Source organism: Agelaius phoeniceus, chromosome 15, assembly GCF_051311805.1.
Source record: "Agelaius phoeniceus isolate bAgePho1 chromosome 15, bAgePho1.hap1, whole genome shotgun sequence".
Lineage (NCBI taxonomy): Eukaryota > Metazoa > Chordata > Aves > Passeriformes > Icteridae > Agelaius > Agelaius phoeniceus.
This window is the reverse complement of record NC_135279.1, coordinates 4,865,165-4,883,685: the sequence shown is the minus strand read 5'-3', so window position 1 is coordinate 4,883,685 and position 18,521 is coordinate 4,865,165. Positions and strand designations below refer to the sequence as shown.

Sequence of the window (18,521 nt, the reverse complement as noted above, 5' to 3'; positions counted from 1 at the left end):
AAAAGAGGTTGTAAAGCAGAGAGGAAATGGTCTCCTGGTGAGCTGGAGAACAGCTGATAGGGCTGGATAATGAGGGGATGTGCTGCTCTAAGGAGATGTTCCCTGCCAGTGAACTCCGAGAAAATCTGCTTATATTTGATATAATAAGGGCAAAAAAAGCAAGACACAGAGTTTACACTGCTAGTGCTGAAGTGTGTGGCAGTGATAAAAATATGTCATGTCCTGTCCACTTCCTTAAGTATTAGCATTTTAAAAGACAGAGAAAGAAGTAAAGTAAAATGTCAATTTAGGGGTTTTTATTAAGGATCTGCTGTCTTAACTTTAATGAAGAAGTAATAAATATAAATGGATATTAATGGAAGGTTATTAAAGCTGTCTATTTTGATAGAAAATATGCAGTATCTTCTCCTGCAATGCCAGAGGTTAAAGATTATTATTGCTTCCTAAGGCTTCTGAAATTAAATTCTCTCTTATATGACCCAAAAGGTATGATTGAAAATGTGTGCGTGTGAAATGGCTTGTAATAAATTCACATTGCAATAAAAATCTCTTTAGAAAAACAGGATATCTTACAAGAATCAACTGAGGAGCTCTGTCTAAAGAGGGAAGTTTTTTTATAAACCATTTGGGAAATTCAAATGCTGCCAGAAGGATGACCCAGAAAGCACACAGGAACTTGTGAACAGGTTCTGAGCTTTCAGCCAAAGGTTGAAACCCAGGGTGCCCTGGGTTAAAAACTGCCTTTAACAGGATCTTTTCTGGTTTATACACTTCTAATTAATTACAAATGACATTTCTGACAGAGCCTCTTAGGGTACAAAAATGAAGTCCTTCATAACTGCTGTTTGCTTCTTTCTAAAGCCTCCAGACCTCTAAATACCAGAAAATCAATTCTTGTTCCCCTGGAGCAGAAGGGTCTGTGCTTGAAGCACGGTGGAAAAAGCCATTCCCAGCTTACAGTGCCAGGAGATTTGGGCAGTTCATCTCTGCTCCTCTCCAAATCCAAACCCGTGGGTGCAAATCCTACTGCAGGCTCTGGATTAATTCACTGAAGCTTTCTGAACTACAGAAACTTTGGCAGTGTGGGGTAACCATTGTGGTGGTGGTGTTTCTAATTAAAAGGCTGAATTCTGCAGGCAGAGCCTTGCCTTTATTCAAAGAACAGTTCCCATCAAGTCACAAGGTAATGTTGGCCCTACACAGCACGTTGTGTCCCTTGGTCATTTCTGCATAATTTCCTTCAGTATAAATAGATATTAATGGAAGGTTATTAAAGCTGTTCATTTTGATAGGAAATATGCAGTACCATCTCCTGCAATGCCAGAGGTTAAAGATTATTATTACTGCTTCCTAAGGTTTCTGAAATTAAATTCTCTCTCTAACGACTCAAAAGGCATTATTGGAAATGCGTGCTTGCAGTCACACTGTGTGCAACCACACTGCATGTGTTCCTGCAGGAACTGCACATCTGGAACCAGGAACTGCACATCTGGAAACAGCCCAGGTTCTGAATTCAGCCCTGGGACCTGGAAGCTGCCTTAGCCTGGGCCTTGGCCCATCTGTGCCCTGCACACTTCCAAAAATGCTCAGTTTTATCTGTGTGGGATCAAATTGATTCTATCAAGAAGAGAATATTTGGTTGTTTGCTTAGGCTCAGTTCCTCATCTCCACCACTGCTTAATCCTTTACAAAAAAACCCAACAAAGTCTTACAGAAAACATCAAGGGCAATACTGCTAAAGGGATGGAAAATGGAACACTAAATCTCTCCTAGTTCCTTTCCTTTTCTTCCCTGCTTAGAATGTGACAAATTTTCTATAACACCCACTAAATATGTTGATTTTATGGGTTCTCAGTTGAGCAGTAGGGCACCATTTAATCTCTCCATCCCTTGACATTGTGCTGAACACTGAGAGAGGACCAAGCAATGAATTTGTCAGAAGGTTTTGCAGAGCTCTGAGGTGCACAGCATTCAAACAACATCACACCAGGAGTCTAAATCTATGAGTCTAGAGGTTAGTTACAGATAGAAAGAATAAATCAAGCAATAAAGGATGCCTATAAAAAAAGGATGCTGCCTTTTAAATGAAGACACTTCAGAGTTCATCATAAACCTCTGACATGTATTCAGTCACTCTGCTTGCTGTCACAGACTGAAATATATTTGAAGGTGCCTGCATATTTTATGCTGTAACCTCTGATAAACACATGCACATTTTCAATGATGTTGCATCAGACCTTGTGAGCTGATGTGACTTGAAAGGGGAATCACTGCCACGGAAATGGGAGCTCTGCAGGCAGAGGTGCTCAGAGCCACATGAAAAGTGTTTCTGTGACTCACACAGTCTGTCAAAACGTCCATGCCATACCAAAGAGAGTGCTGGTTTCATAACCATTCTTTGAAGAAGCTCTCCTCCAGCTGGATGCCAGCTCCCAGTTTCCCAGTGAAGCACAGCACAATTCCCTCAGTGTCTGGCCAGGCTGTGGGTGGGAGGCTCCAGCACTGGCCAACCTGCCAGAGGGACTGGCCCACAATAAACAATTCTACAGCAAAATAATTGCTGCCTTTGGTTTGAATTTCCAGGGGGAAAAAAACAAAGCTCAATATAAACAAAAGCAACATCTGGCTGCGCTTTTAAAGCAATGAAAAGCAAAATCAGCCTTCAAAACCCAGACTGAAATTCCCATAATGGCTCTCTTGTTTTGCTTCTCACATGGAGATTATGGCTCTCCTGAAAGAACAACTGCAAGACTTATGCAGGGCCAATACTTAAAATTGACCATCCCTTAATTTTTTAGTGTCTGTCAGGAATTAATGGTGTGGCATTGATTTATGGAGCTATCCAGGCCACTTCTGCAGAGCTCCCTTCTTTTCAGAGATAAGTATTCTGGGAAGCTGCTGGTGTGTTTGTTATCCATCAGGACCCGTCAGCCACTCTCCATATGGTTTGTTGCAGTCAGAAAAATGCAAAATTCTTCTTAAAAGTGTCATTTTCTACAGTTCAAGAAGTGCACACTCTCTGAGAGATGGATTAAGAGTAAAGCAGAGGAGGCAATAATTATTATTAGTCTGTATTTCAAGAAGTAACTGAAGAAGTTTGAGCACCTGAGAGATTAATATTTTTAATCCTTGATTTTTCCAAATAGGATTGTCCATACTGTATAAATTATCAAGGGGTCACAAGCTGATAATTTTTAAGAAAGAATTGGACATTTCTGGCATTTTCTACAAGCTAGAAAAAGAAAAATAGAGGAACCAAATGCAGAAAAAATAAAATAGCTGATGCTTTAAGTGCTTGTGGTCAGTATAAGAATGTGCAGAGGTTGCAAATCTGACTCAGCTACTTGAAAAATGATGGGATCTACTTTCAGTGAAAGGCTGAGGCATGGAGAAGAGCCTGGGATGATCAATTATCCCATGAGAATAGTGCAGTGTCTCCCGGTGGCATGCCACCAAACTGCTCATAAAAAACCATGTACTCTTGGCTTCAAAACATGTCAGCATTACCCTGCTTTTCTAACAGATCTATGCAAATATGTCTAAGTGCTGTATGTAGTGAGGGAGAAGTGATGCCTTGGACTTGTTGCTTTATGGGCTTATCTGTCTTCTGTTGGCATTAAAGTTGACATGATGCCAAAGTCAGAAGAGTTTAAATATGTAAATTGGAGAGTTTGGAGGGTGTACAAAGTGTATGGATGGGTAGAGTTGGTGTTGCTTCCCTTCTGAGTAATTACTGATTTATCTTGGTTGACAGAAGAGGTATTTTCCATTCCAAACCTGAACATACTCACAGAGAGGGTGAAGCTGTTGTATTTGTGAGGGTTATAACGTTGAGGGAGGGATCTGTTGGCGATGCTGGGCTTGCCCCTGTGTGATTTCCCTTCTGCTGTGGTGTGTGGGCCCTGGGGAGCTGAGGAAGCTGTGGGGATGGACAGGCAGAGCCCCCAGCACCTGTGTGCTGAGCAGGTCCCTCTGAACTGCCTCTAGCACAGCTCAGCTTTTCCTGCTCTGCCCTCAGCCAGTACAAATATCCCTGAGCTGCTTTTACACACATTCAGGCCACCACCACGTGCCTGTGTTTTTCCTGAAACTCTACCATTCCTTCTATTGAAATAGGAGATTTTAGAGCTATTTGAGCTCTGTTTGTGCTGTTAATTCACATCACAGTGACAGTAAGAGCTGGGTGTTGCAGGGCAGTCTGCATTCCTCTCCCTGAATCCATGGGATGCCAGAGGTGCCCCATTTCCACACCAAACTCCCTGACAGCCCTCAGTGCACAGTGCAGAATGGTACAGAAATAATCCTGCTGGCTTTGGCACCGAGCAGGGACAATCCTGCTGCCCTGCAGCTTTGGATGGTTCAGCCTCTCATGTGTCTTGTTCCAGGTGGAAATATTCCCCATGGATCAGCTGTGCCTGCTGCTCTGCTCCTCTGCAGTCAGTGCTCTCAGCACAAGCCTGACAGGCCCCACTGGTAGCTCTGACATCTCCAGCAGCAGAAGGCACTGGTAAAATTGCCTCAGAAGAGCTCACGGTCTCATTTGCCAAGCCTAGTGCTTAAAGTGTAGCCTAGTTCACTCTCTCAGTGGAAAGCAAATAGAAAAATCATTTTCACAGTGCCCAGCAATGTTTATCTTCCAGGTTGGCTGGCCTGCAGTGACATTAGTGTCCCCAGAGCCTCTGAACTTAATGATTTCCAGTTGCTGCTTGCCTGCTTGAAGCAATCCTAGTCCAGCCTCCACTGTGCTCCTCCTGCCAGTCACTATGGGAACAGCAATCAAAGCTCATATTTATGGCTCTGTAGATGGCCAAGGTCACGGAGCACAGGTCTGGTGGGAACAATTAAAACAGACCTGTCCAGTTATGTCTCTTTAAGCTCTCCCCACATTACACCTCTAACCAGAGCAGTAAAGTTAAAGCAGCATGACTGGCAGGATGTGGCTGCTTTTTAGAAGATATCTTTTACAGAGATAAAGACACTCGGGGTGAGGTGGAAGTGTGCTAGGAGTGAAGGCAGCATTGCTGGATAAAACCTTTCCCAGGTTTCATTTCACATCCATCCACGGGCAGAGCTGTGCCCAGCAGCCCTGGCAGGTGTTCCCAAAATTCACAGAATTCCCAGAATCACTGGGTTGGAAGAGACCTTCAAGATCATCGAGTCTAATCCATCCCCAACACCTCAACTGAACCCTGGCACCCAGTGCCACATCCAGGCTTTGTTAAACACACCCAGGGATGGGGACTCCACCCCCTCCCCAGGCAGAACATTCCAGAACTTCATCATTCTTCACATAAAAAACTTTTTCCTGCTATCCAACCTATATTTCCCTCGAGTTCCCATTGGAGCAGCTCAGGTCTCTGCAGCTCCTGCCTCCTCCACCACAGGAGCAGCTGGAATGAAGTGGTTTCAATGGGCTCTTTTGGAGAGCAGAGGATGTTTGCTCTGCTTTGGGGGGTTTTGTGGTTTCAGTGGTTTTGCCCTGGGTACTCCATTACTGTCATCACCTATAAACTAAAAATGGCAAATGTGCATTTTTAGGGTAACAGCAAATGTTTACTCCTGGGGACTTGCTCTATGGCAGAATACAGGGGGGAAAAATGACTGCAAGAATAATTGGAATAAGATGGAGGGAAGAGCTGCAGTGAACTCAATGTCAGAGGGAGAGAGAAGTAATTATTTGGGAATTTCCAGGTTTCCTAAGAGGCAGCTGTTTGTCTCTCTGTTCCTGTTTCATCCAGGGTCACTTTCTTTTGAGGGACCAGTGTGGTGGGGACTCATGAACCATTGTCTGGGATTTACTGGGTCTATCAGAACAAATATTCTTATTGGGTTTATAAGAACAAATGTTCTTATTTCCTTGGGGCCAGCAAGTGAGGGCAGGATTCCCTGTTCTGGAGCTGGAATATCCACTCCTGGCTGCAGGGCCATGGGGGTGGGATCTGTCACCAGGGGGTGACAGGCCAGCCTTGGCTTGGAGCCCTTGCAAACCTGCAGGGCTGGCAGCTCTAAAAGGCAGAAATGAAGACATTTCTCACAGCCTTTCCCTCGAAGAACAGGAACACCCCAGCCTTTTGAGGAGCTGGGAAGGCTCCAACTCCTGCCCTGCCTGGCTGGGTGGCTTTGGTTACTGACACAGGGGAAGACCACAGCAGGAATTTTCACTGGGAAGGTTTTAGAAGTGATGATCACCCATAAAAAAATTATCCACATTCCAGTTGCACTGGAGGAATCTGAACAGAGTTAAGTTCTTGCCTGTGTTATTTTTCCTCCTGTTACCTACCAAGCAGACAATCAATAGTGTTAATGTGACTGCTGAGAGGTGCCATGAGTGTGCAGGCAATTCAGAAAAAGGCAGGCATTCCAGGAAAAAAAAATATACCTTGCAGCTTTGATCTTTCTTGCTTCTAAGACTATAAAAACCACCCATAACTCTTTTTTTTCTCTTGCAGTTTTTCTTCGATGTTGTTGTTGGTTTATTATTATTATTATTATTATTATTATTATTATTATTATTATTATTATTATTATTATTATTATTATTATTTTGTTTGGCTGTGCAAAGGGAGAATTAATGTTGATTTTAAGGTCCGATTTCCTTTCTCTTGTTCTATTCCCAAGGTAACTCTATTGAGTTCTTTTAAGGGCAGTGCTTGGGGTAGATCTGTGCCCCTGGGGGCATTCCCACCTCCCAGGACCATCTGCTGAAGTTCCTTGTGGAGGTGATGGCTCAGGACTGTGCTTTGCAGCAGAGGGGGCATTCTGTGAGGAGGTTTTCCAATGAGTTGGCTTGGATACCAGGGAAAATCAGCAGCAAAGAGTTGCCTGTTTCAATTTGCAGTGTTGGAGAGAATTATTCCTCCTGGGCTGTGCTGAGCCATCCCCACCAGGCTACAGAGAACCCAGGGACCACTGGTTATGGTCACAAAGGGACTTAATCTCAGGGCTGGAAATTGAATCCCAGCTTCAGCCACAAAGCCAGTTCTCCTACCTGGCTGCCTTTTTAAAATCAAAATAAAAAAGTGCGAAACGAATTGAAAATCACAGCCACAAACCTGTTCTAGAAAGGGGTTATGCCACTGCGTGGTGCAGCAGCTTTTCTGACATCAGTTCTTTTTTGGTTTTTAATCTATTTCTCTTCACCTCCATTTGACCTCTTCCATTAGGAACTGGAATTGTCTTTGTTACCTGCTAAAGAGACATCCAGGGGAGGTTGTTACTGTCAAAAGGTAGACTTGGCCAAGGAAGGATGGAAGGAACCTTGCAAGAGTCAAGAAACGTTGAGCATAATCTCATTTTGCTGTGGTTGGCCCAAGGTGCAGGTGAAGGGGTTTCAATGCCTTAAAATGAACAAGGTCAACAGCTCAGAGCAGCAGCACCATGGATCACACCAACCAGCCAAAGGAGAGGCACAGAAAGGAAGCAGAGCTGCTTGAGACACACACACCTGTGAGCAGCAGGGGTTCACAGCTCCCAGTGCCCACCAGGTGAAGCAGGACAGGGATTTCCCTCCCCCAGAAGAGGTGGGCTCATGCCAGCAGGGCCAGCTCCCAGCAAAGGGGGAATTGCCACCACCAGGCTCAATAGTCTCTCTTGCAGTTCAGAAAAATATTATCTGGCATGTCTGTCTTGAAGGATTGCCAGGCCTTACCTCTGAATGCATGTTTTACTAAGGAGTGATTATGTGCAAAAGATAAATAGAAAACAGTTTTGGTTTTAGCTGAAAAGAAATTGATGCTAAGAATTTGCAAAACATCCTCTTCCCTAAATTAAAGTAGTCCCTTTGGAGACATCTCTATACTCTCATTTTCAGCAAGTTGGGCTTTTTTTTTTCTGATCTCTTTATCTCTCTGCTCCTTTCCTCCCTCCACCCTCCCACACAATTCCTTTATTTTCTTCTCTCCACCGTTTCCCAACCTATTTTCTTTTGCATATTTGAAAGCAAGAAATTAGTTGGAAATCTCAAAGAGCTGTAAGATTTTCTGTTCTGCACCATCAAACAGCTTTGAGCCTGACTTGTTCAAATGCATCTCATCCCTCCCATTGCCTTTCCAAACTTCTCTGTGCCAAAAATGTCACCAGGAGGAGCCCTGGGCTCTCTGTCCATGGTGGTCTTGCCCATTCCTTGGCTTTATTGTAGAGTTCCTCCCAAAGCAAGGCTGTGAACGAGTGATCTGGAGGGGGAAACATCTCCCCAGCGGTGAGCAGGAGCCCAGCCCTTTGGAAAAGAGGATGGTGCAGTCTTGTTGCATGATAATGGGCTGGATTTGAGGAGTCTGGATCGTTTCTGTGCCCTTGCACATGCAGACATGGAACCACATTGCTGGTGTAACTTGTGACTGTGAAAGAGGCCACAACCTTGGCATATGTATCCCTTTACATTTACAATTTATGCACATTTACATTTTTTTTTAAATATACTGGGAACAAAAAAATGGTATATCTTCTGCATAAAAATGAAAAGTAACTGAAAACCTGTTATATGCTCTATATAGCTCTGATCAGAGGGGAAAAGATGACTGCAGATTTGTGGTTGACAGCCTTCAGAAAAGGTTCAACAGAGTGTGAAAATTGACATTTAGCAAATAGCAAGTCAGCCTTCATTTTTAGTGGAGCTGCTTGAAATAAATGGCAGGTTTTAAACAAAATGTTTGTTATATTGGATGCTGCTTGTCTCATTACTGCAGTTAATTAAAAGGGGGGACAATAAGTCAAAGCCAGAGCCAATAAGTTTGTTAATAAAGATTTAATTTGGTGGAATCATTATAAATTGACTGTACAATGAATGGATATGCCACGGGAATGTGAGTGTCTGCAGGTCCATGAATGGGTTTTCAGAAATACCCATCAGGTTGTAGCCAATTTGTCATGCTAAATAAGCTTTTCAAATCCACTTAGGCAAGTGTGTGCATGTTTCCAAAGGGTATCACCACTGAGTAGATGATGCACAAAGACACACCTTTTTTTTTTCCAGCAGTTTTTTTAATTCTGCCATTCCAAATCCTTTTTAGCTTTGTTATCTCTGTATTTCTCATTGTAAGTGATTTACTATTAATGCCAGTCTTTTTAGAAGGAATAGAATAAATCGGCAGAGAGGAGAAAGAGTAAATCATCACTGCAGTGAGTGCTGGAGGCTGAACCTGAGCCCTATCCATGTGAGATTTTAATCCACCTGACCCTTTCCCTTTATTGCTGACCGAACAGCAGGTGAAAACCCCATGGGCAGACAAACTTCAAAAGTAATTTTAAAATGAAAATCCAGATCGACATCTCTTCCTCAAGCAGTTCTGATGCAGGAGGCTGCATGCAAAGGCTGATGCTCATGACTGCAATATTTGCATAGTGCTGCACCCCTGCCAGTAATCCTCTCACTGGAGTGTGGGTTATCACAGGAAAGCAATTTCTCTGGCAGGGATGGCATGCTGGTCTGCCCTGCAGGATTTTTCAGCACTCTGAAAAACAGGAGAATGAGATAAAGCATTTGCATCATGCTGCCTTTTTTCAGAGTGAAGAGGAAGAGCAGAGCATGAAAGTAGCAGAGATTGGGCCCAGTTTCATCCAGCTACTGACTGCACATGACAGTCACCCCATGTGCTGTGTATATGAGCAAACACAGATCGTTCATGCAGCACGTTTTACCTGACTCAATATCCATCTTTTCATCGTGTTTTATCATTTTAGCCCAACTCAGGTGGCTCTTGTCCTCCTGCCGCCATCCAGCAGCCTGTATAAACTTCAGGGAAAAGCTGATTGCAGCCTGAATTGCTCCCTCTGGTTCAGCATCCCTGTCCCTGTGCCAGTGGCTCAGGGTTGCTGTGAGATGTGGCCCTGTAGCCTCCTCTGGGATGTGTTCATCTCCTCTGTGTCCATGGGGCAGCACTTGGTGAGACATTGGGTAGCAAACAGTGTCAGTGGCCCCAAGGAAGAGCCACAACATTTGATTTCTGTTTCTTTTTTTCCCCCCTGGCACAGTGACAGTGCATCAAGCTAATACCCAATCTTAGCAGCTTCTTCTGCAATTCTGCTTGAAAGGGCTCCTTCCAATTTATGCCTTTTAATTAGAAGCTTTCAACCTGTAATTAGAAACTTACACCAGCCCAACCTTTGTTTCTTAAAAAATGCATTTGTGGTTTAGGCAATTATGGTAACATGAAAAGTAATTATTTCTCTCCGTGTGTGAAATGAGCCTGGTCATTAGTGCAGCCAACAGGAGGAGGAATTTATTTTCTTTCCATTTGTTTTAATTTATTGCAAGAAGTTACATAATGAGCAAAATAAATGGGTGGTTTAGGTAGTAGATGAGGCATGTGTAACTCTGGTTTGGGAGGCTGTGGGCAGTGGGATCAGAGGCACAGCCACACTGCAATGCCAAACCCCCTGGTTACCACACACAGGTCAGACATGAAGAAATTCCAGACTCTTATTTGAGCAGTTTTGACCTGGTCTGTGTAAATGTTGAAGGAGCTGTGGTCAGGTGTTTGTAATAAAAATAATGATGAGCTCTTAGGTGCCAGCCAGTGGCAGCAGCAGCACTGTGCCTTGGTCAGAGCTCAGCTTTCTTGTGATAATGCCATTTTCTGTCTCAGTTCTGGCTGTTCCCACCACTCAGCACACGGATGGCTCTGGGTGTCTCAGCTGGTCAGTTAAGGCTGGAAGCTGGACCAGCCCAGGTGAGGAGAGGGATGTTGCAGTCATCTCTACACTTAAAATAAGAACAATTATTTTTACATCTCTGAATCTCTTCTCTGCTTAAACGCATCATCTTTTTAAACCACATCTGTATTTACCACACATAGTGCTCAACTATCTCCCAATTTCTATGATCATTTCCCTCCTTGATTTATAAGCAACAGAATTTTTTAATTATCCAGATGATTTTAATTTTCTCAGCCATACCTCCACTTCACTGAACATTAATCTTGCACTTTTTTCTTAGACAATCTCTGCCCTTCACCACTTCTCCAGTTCATAATGAAACTAGATCTCAATAGTATTACACAGTCATTTTTCTCCCTAGATTAATTTGATATCATCTGCTTGATCTCAGGTTTTGTCTTCTAAATACTATATTTGGCTTCCGGTAAACTATTCCAGAAATTACTTTAAATGTAAAACAAAAAACAAAACTACCCTAAGACATTTACGACAACTTTACATAATTACCTTGCCTTCAGCAATTCCTGTGCTGTAGCATGATAGGCAATCACAAGGAATTTACAGTTGTATTTTGACTGCTCCATGTTTTCCTAGTTTTTCTGGGTTTTAGTGCTCTGAATCAGCCTCAGCTAGTGCAAAGTGTACTGGAAGACTGGAGCAGGGGATTTGCAGTGTGGTGGGAGGAACCATATGTTCAAACCTCTCCTCCTGCTGAGGAATGACATTTTTTTGGAGGGAGAATGAAAGCTGGTTCTCACCTGCTTGGTGCTGCAAGACAATACCATCCCTACAAACTCCTCTGATTACTCATTTGTCTGGACCCTCTCAAATCTTCTTTTAATTTTAGCTGAGCATCTTCCTGATGCTGGCTTTGCCCTCCTTTGTGATGGTTTTACTGCTTTAGTTAGCCCTTTTCACAGAGTTGTGGCCTCTGAAGAGATAATAAGATATGTCCATTACATGGTCAGAAGAATATTGTTTTAGCATCAACTCTCTTCAGGAAAAGTTCACTAAACACAGGACCCATAACTCAAACTGGGTGAAAAATACATAAATTGGTCCATTGGGCTCTGAGATGAAGTTACCAAAACCAGCAGCAGATTTATTACAGTGCTGGTGATGAAGCACTCCTTGAAGCTGTAAGAGCTCTATTTAAAAAGAAGAAAGAAAAGTTGTAAACACAAGGTTCCCTATCCAAGGAAACAGTAAAGCTTACAAAGTTAGCACAAGGGTAATTTTCAACTCCTTTTTATCTTTCTCTTGACTCAGCTTTGTACAAAATCTCTTCAGCATCTCTGTTGCCCAAACACAGATGAGAAAATTTGTTGCACCCCCTGCCATTTGAACCAGACTTGTCTCTAACTCAATTAGAAAACTGTAATTTCCAATAAAGCATTGTTAGACCTCTGCACCTGTCAGGTCTGTGACAGATTTAGGTGGGTTTTGCTTGGGAATTACCTGTGGTTTGTGGAGATAGCTAAAATAATTTTCATTTACTGTTCAGTGTATTACATTATAAATTGCATAAGGTTTTGGACCCGAAGCCATAACAATCTCTTTCAGATTATGGCTGCACTGGAATTGTCACTCATTAGATTTGCAGCATAAACACTGGAAACTGTGGTGATGCACACTGTCAGGCTAACCAGTATTTACAGTGATAGGCAGGATTTACAATTGGATGACATGATAATAATATATCCTTGTTTACTTCTCTAATTAATGTTTCTAAAGAAAATACCCTGGAAATGTTCCATAAGCAAGATTTATTTCTGTTGATTGAGACTGTAATCAGATGTCCCTATTCAAACAGTAATTGGTGTGCTTCATTAGCATGTAATTGAAAACAAGATTTATGTCAATGCTAGGCAATAAATAACAGGGATACATATTTTCTTATTAGTGATGATCTCTTCTGTAAGCTCTCAGAGTGCTTGCTGCTTTTGTGTTGTGCACTTAGGTCATATGTTGTCAAAATCATGGTGTCTCAGGAAAAGACATTGTGCATTTAAAATCCTTTGGATTTTAACCTCTGATCTGATGTACTAAGGCCAGCTCCCTTTTTTTATCTTTCCTGATCTATATTAGACTTGCTGTTCTTGCCATTTTTTAGCCCAAGTTTTTGCCATGAAATGGCAATAGCAGTGGGAAGGAATTCTAGTGATGAAGGGGAGAGCTCAGGGCAGAGACAAAACTTTGCCTGAATTTATTTTCAGTTGAGGTTTTCTCCAGGTTAGTCAAGGCTCAACCTGTTGCTCCTCCTTCCAAACATTTTTCTGTTCCAATACAAGTAAAGACAATTGAAAATAATAAAAAAATAACATTTCTAGGCATTCTAAAAATAGAAACTAAGCATGGCTTCCTTGCAATTCAGTAAAACTTAATTAACTTCCTGTTAATAGGGAGACAAGCATTGTGTTTTGTTCTAGGAGTTGACATATATGAGATAACAGACAAATAATGAAGTCAGAAGTGTAAGTCGCTGGGAATGGGTGATCCCATTGATTTCATTGAAACAAGGGAGTTAAAATTGAAAACAAATTTCAGCTGAAGAAGCTGGTTCATTACCAGCAAATTGATGGAGCTCCATGTTTACTTGCTGAAATAATTTACCAATTGTATGAGATAGAAGCAGGCACGGTGCTAACATTGGCTAATTTTATGCTCAATGTGAATCTTATGGCTGGTCAGATGGATACCATAAAAAATAATTAGAGTCATTAGAGGTAATGGGCTACAGCTGCAGTAATACATGCTCTATTCTCAGTCCAGAGGTTCCTAAGCAAAATTAAATTAGCTCCTGTTACCACACTGCTGCATCATATGCTCCTCACCTCCTGTGCATGAGCTTCTCTTCCCATTTCCATACCTCAAGCAGTGTTTGTGCCCCACACAGAAAAAGCCCTTTGTGGGGACAAGGAATTCTGAAGCTTGAGGCCATTCCTAGTTAAAAAGAAAAAAAAAAAAAGAAAAGAGAAAAAATGAGAACAATTATAAAGTGGCAGCAGAAGGTCCTCAGCTCACAGGAACTCCTTTCACATGTTAAGGATCATCCCTCTCCTCTGCTGTAGCCTTTGGTGCAAGGCACAGATTGCAAATCATGTTTGCATCAGTGCTGGACCTGGGCAAATTTGCCCCCTAAACTATTTACATTAAAATTAACTTTTTAACAGAATTATGCCCACCGTATTGGAAGCACATCAGCAGCCTCCAACTTCAGGTGATACTGCGTGCACATCTTTAATACCTTCCTTTTTTCCAAAAATTCAAAAGGCTGTTCATAAAAGTAAGGAAAATGCTGCATTGTCATGAAGGGGGTGAGGGGAGGGACAAGAAGGAAATAGATTCTATGGTACTGAGGTGATTAATGTGACTGTTTATGATGAAGGAAATGAAAACTAAAAATCTGGGTAAGTAATGATCTTTCCAAGTGAATGACTTTCTCTGGAACCACAATACAAACCCATGTGCTGATTTCCTTTAAATTACTGCTAAAGTTCCCAAAGCAAAGCAGGGATGACATTGAAATTTTTTTCTTCCATGTTGGTTTTCAGAAGCACAGAATTCCCATAGATTTCACTGAGAGGTGCCCACATGCCATCACCTCTCTTTAAAACAGGAGGTGCTTGGGTGTAGGATGGAGTAGAATGGCTTCAGAGGCACATTTAGCACTGTCCATTAAGGGTGGTGAGCTGGAGCTGAGTGTGCTCAGGGGGAGGAACAGGACTAACACTGTTTTTGATGGAGGCACAAGCCCAGCAGTGCAGCTTGGGAAGGATCAGTTATCCACGTGCCAGCCATTTATCCCTGGCCATGGTGACTTCCCTGGCCTCAGTTATTGCAGGATATAAAGGCTTCACAACTGCTAATATATTTATCTTCCCATCCTCCCCATGGAGTTGGGAAGTGCTGTTACCTCTGTTGCAGAACTAAGAACTGAGATTAAGGGTCAGATTTGTTATGGCATTTAGGTGCTCAATGGGATTTTCAAAAGTAGCTAACACTCGTAATAAGTGGAACTTGGGAACTTGGATAGTTCTGAAAATCCTGTTACTTGTGTCTTTTTTTAAAAAAAAATTGGACTTATATGAAACCTTGGAATCCAGAGGAGTGGTTCCCAAGTTGTGGGGAGTCACCCAGACAGGGGAATGTCTCTTCATCCACCTCCCAGGAGGCTGCAGGTGGGACAAGCAATTTCATGGCAGTGGCTTATCTCAGTGCTGAATTCAGCAAGCTGTAACTGTGCACAGCATTGCATTTACCCTTCTTGCCCAGCTCTGGGAGAGAGGTCAAAATCCAGTCCTGCAAATACTGGAGCAAAAATAAGCAGCACCCATGGTCAATAAAAAGGGCTTATGTGCCAATTGCTGGGATGGAAAATTCAAGAGCAGGAGCAAATAATGAAACAATCTATATTCATGCAGCCACCTTTCCAGCCTACTGCTCTAAGTACAGGCTTACACCTCACCAGGAGATGGGAATCCCACTAAAAGCTCTGGAGTATCACACTGGAAAACAAATGTTGATTTTGAATGAATTATCTGTTCATCTCTAAATCATTTTCTTTCATTATTAGTCTCCAAATTGGTTCTGCTCTGGAAGGCAGAATTAGGTTTAAAAGCAGAGCGTCTCTTAAACGCCTGCTTCAAATGAAAGTGTTCAGTAAACATTGCTCAAACCCCCAGAGCATAAACTCCTCAACTGCTTTCTCTGGCTTTGCATAGATTTTGCAGCTCCTGGTTTATGGTCAGGTGGCTCAGGGATTCATTCAGGATATCAGAAAATAATCAAATGAAATCCCTTACAAACATATGCCCCTTAAATACCAAGGAAACAATTTTTAAGACCTTCCTGTCCTCCTTTACAGTAGAATAAACTGGGACAAGAGTCCCAAAAAGATGGATTTACAGCAATATGGAAATTGGAGGAGAGAGAAGAGTCAGGCTCCAAACCACAGCACAAGTACAAAGCCATGTGGGCTGCAGACCAAGGTGTTCATTATTGAAAGAGCTGCACTTTGCTGTCGTGGTATTTTCAAACATTTCTGTGGTTTCAAGGTTCTAAAGAGATCCCTGGGCTTTAAAGTTGTATTTTCAGCATTAAAGGGTTGGGTTTGGGTTGAATCAGTGTGAATGAGGATTGCAGCTGTCTGAGGCTGTGATTTGGGGGTCAGTGAGGAGGGTGATGGAGCAGCAGCAGAGCCCTGGCTGTTGTTGTGTCCCTGTCCCACATCACACCATGGGCTGTTCAGAGGGGCCTTTGTGCCTCCATGAGGAAAGAAGCTGTGCATGGATTAGAGTGCATCCAAAAATCACATGGTTTGCAACAGTGTTTGCAAGGTGCTGTTATTCCACTTGTTCAGGTGGAGGAGGGAGAATAACTCTGTCACTTTGTTATACATGAAAGAGAATAAAACTTTGGGGCAATGTTGTCTAGGACACTCCAGACCATTGGTAGTTCACTCAAAGCTTGAATTTTAACTCAGTTGGCTGTTCAGGGGACCTGTGTGCACAGGGAAAGATGTGCAAGAAGCTCCTCTGTTGATCCTCCCCCAAGACTTCCACAGATTTCCCAGCTCTCCTCCATCTCCAGTAAAGGTGTGGGACTGGGAGGCTGCTCCTGCACAGAGCAGGAACTGGGGGCTGCTGCATGGGAGTGTGTTTGCACTGAGGTGTCTGAACACTGTTTAGTACTGAGGAGATTTATTTCTCAGTGGATAGAAGAGCTAAAAGATTAACAGATGAACAAATATATTGAGACAGCCAGGACATCACAGAAATTGGGGAGTCACTGAGATGCTGGAGAGCTGGAGAATCACAGGCTGTGTTCTTAGGAATTATTTTATCCTCAGATTACCTCAGCTGTCTTGGGGTTTGGACACATCCCCTGAAATTGGACACATCCTCTGGTGAATTTAGCTCCATGATTTAAGATAGAACTGGCCCAAGCTCTCTGCTGCTGCTGCTCCTGAGGATCCTGCCTGTGGAGCAGAGGGAATGTGTGCCAGACCCTGCAGCACAGACCCTGGGGGCTTAGGGCAAGCAGAGGGTCCTTTGTTTCTCAGGGCAAGCACCAGCCTGTGAGGTGCACCAAGGGTGAGAGTGTGCTGAATCCCTGGGCAGAAATCTCCAGGGAAAATGCAGCTCAGACAGCTTTTTGTCCTCCATGCAAGCTGCAATTCAGTCAGGCAGGGAAAAACAAGTTATTTACAGCAGTCTTAACCTTAGGTTCCTCACACAGGAACCAGCTGAAGGGTGATAGCAGAGGAAGGAATCAGAAGAAGTTTACATAAAATGTGCCTTCCCTGCAGAAAACAAAAAGCAGCTCAGAAGGGTTGTGCAGGGCTGCTAACCATGAGACCACACTCATTCCTTAGGCTGCATATGCCTCAATTGCTCCCTGAAATTTAGATTTAGTTAAGTCAGCCAGGAAATTATGGATAAGTTTGGGGTCTTGAGGGAAAGGTGTTCAAAAATCAGCAATATGAAGACACTGAAAAGAGTCAAAGTCGTAACTTGAGAAGTGCCACAGAGAGGGAGCTGTGCCTGTGCTTTATTGAACTGTTGGCTGCAATAAATACAGCTGAATTCCCTCAGTCCCCCATAATGTTGTCTCAGTACCAGCAGGAGTCCATTTAAGAACACACTTACATGCACAAATGATTATATATATGAGAGCAGAGAAAGAGCTGATGCAGGCAAACCCTGAGAGCTGCCCAGGAGAGCTGGGGGTGGTGCTGGGCTGCCCCTGCCCAGCTTTGGTCAGTGCTGCCAGCCCCAAAATGGCAAAGCAGAGCAGCTTCTGCTCCAGCCCTCCCACCTGCCTCACCTGAGGACACCACAGGATCTCTTTCCCCCATGTGTTGCAGGCTGGGCAGCACAGGGATCTGATCAGGATCTCTTTCCCCTGTGTGTTGCAGCACAGGGATCTGATCAGGATCTCTTTCCCCCCGTGTTGCAGCACAGGGATCTGATCAGGGTCTCTTTCCCCCCGTGTTGCAGCACAGGGATCTGATCAGGATCTCTTTCCCCGTGTGTTGCAGGCTGGTGCAGCACAGGGATCTGATCAGGGTCTCTTTCCCCCCGTGTTGCAGCACAGGGATCTGATCAGGATCTCTTTCCCCATGAGTTGCAGCACAGGGATCTGATCAGGGTCTCTTTCCCCGTGTGTTGCAGGCTGGTGCAGCACAGGGATCTGATCAGGGTCTCTTTCCCCCCGTGTTGCAGCACAGGGATCTGATCAGGATCTGTTTATCCTGTGTGTTGCAGCACAGGGATCTGATCAGGATCTCTTTCCCCGTGTGTTGCAGCACAGGGATCTGATCAGGATCTGTTTATCCTGTGTGTTGCAGCACAGGGATCTGATCAGGATCTCTTTCCCCATGTGTTGCAGCACAGGGATCTGATCAGGATCTCTTTTCCCCTGTGTGTTGCAGCACAGGGATCTGATCAGGATCTGTTTTCCCCATGAGTTGCAGCACAGGGATCTGATCAGGGTCTCTTTCCCCGTGTGTTGCAGGCTGGTGCAGCACAGGGATCTGATCAGGATCTCTTTCCCCCATGAGTTGCAGCACAGGGATCTGATCAGGGTCTCTTTCCCCCATGAGTTGCAGCACAGGGATCTGATCAGGATCTCTTTCCCCCATGAGTTGCAGCACAGGGATCTGATCAGGGTCTCTTTCCCCTGTGTGTTGCAGGCTGGAGTCGCCCACGCGCGCGCTGGTGATGGAGGCTCCCAAGGGCATCGAGATCAACGCCGAGGCTGGCAGCCTGAAGGCCACGTGCAGGACAGAGCTCAGGCTGGAATCCAAAGATGGAGAGGTGAGTGCAAAGCCCTGCAGCCAAGCCAAGGGTCCCCTGCAGAGGTGT

General features: G+C 43.8%; 1 protein-coding gene across 8 annotated transcripts in view; it reads left to right on the top strand.

The window, feature by feature from the left end:
• The window catches only part of SGCD (sarcoglycan delta), a 307,095-nt gene that overhangs the window by 278,251 nt on the left and 10,323 nt on the right, over nt 1–18,521 (top strand). For all 8 annotated transcript variants that reach the window (XM_077186367.1, XM_077186366.1, XM_054642995.2 and 5 more), the window contains one exon: nt 18,350–18,473. In XM_077186367.1, coding sequence (XP_077042482.1) covers nt 18,350–18,473 — 124 coding nt within the window. The remainder of the gene's footprint in view (nt 1–18,349; nt 18,474–18,521) is intronic.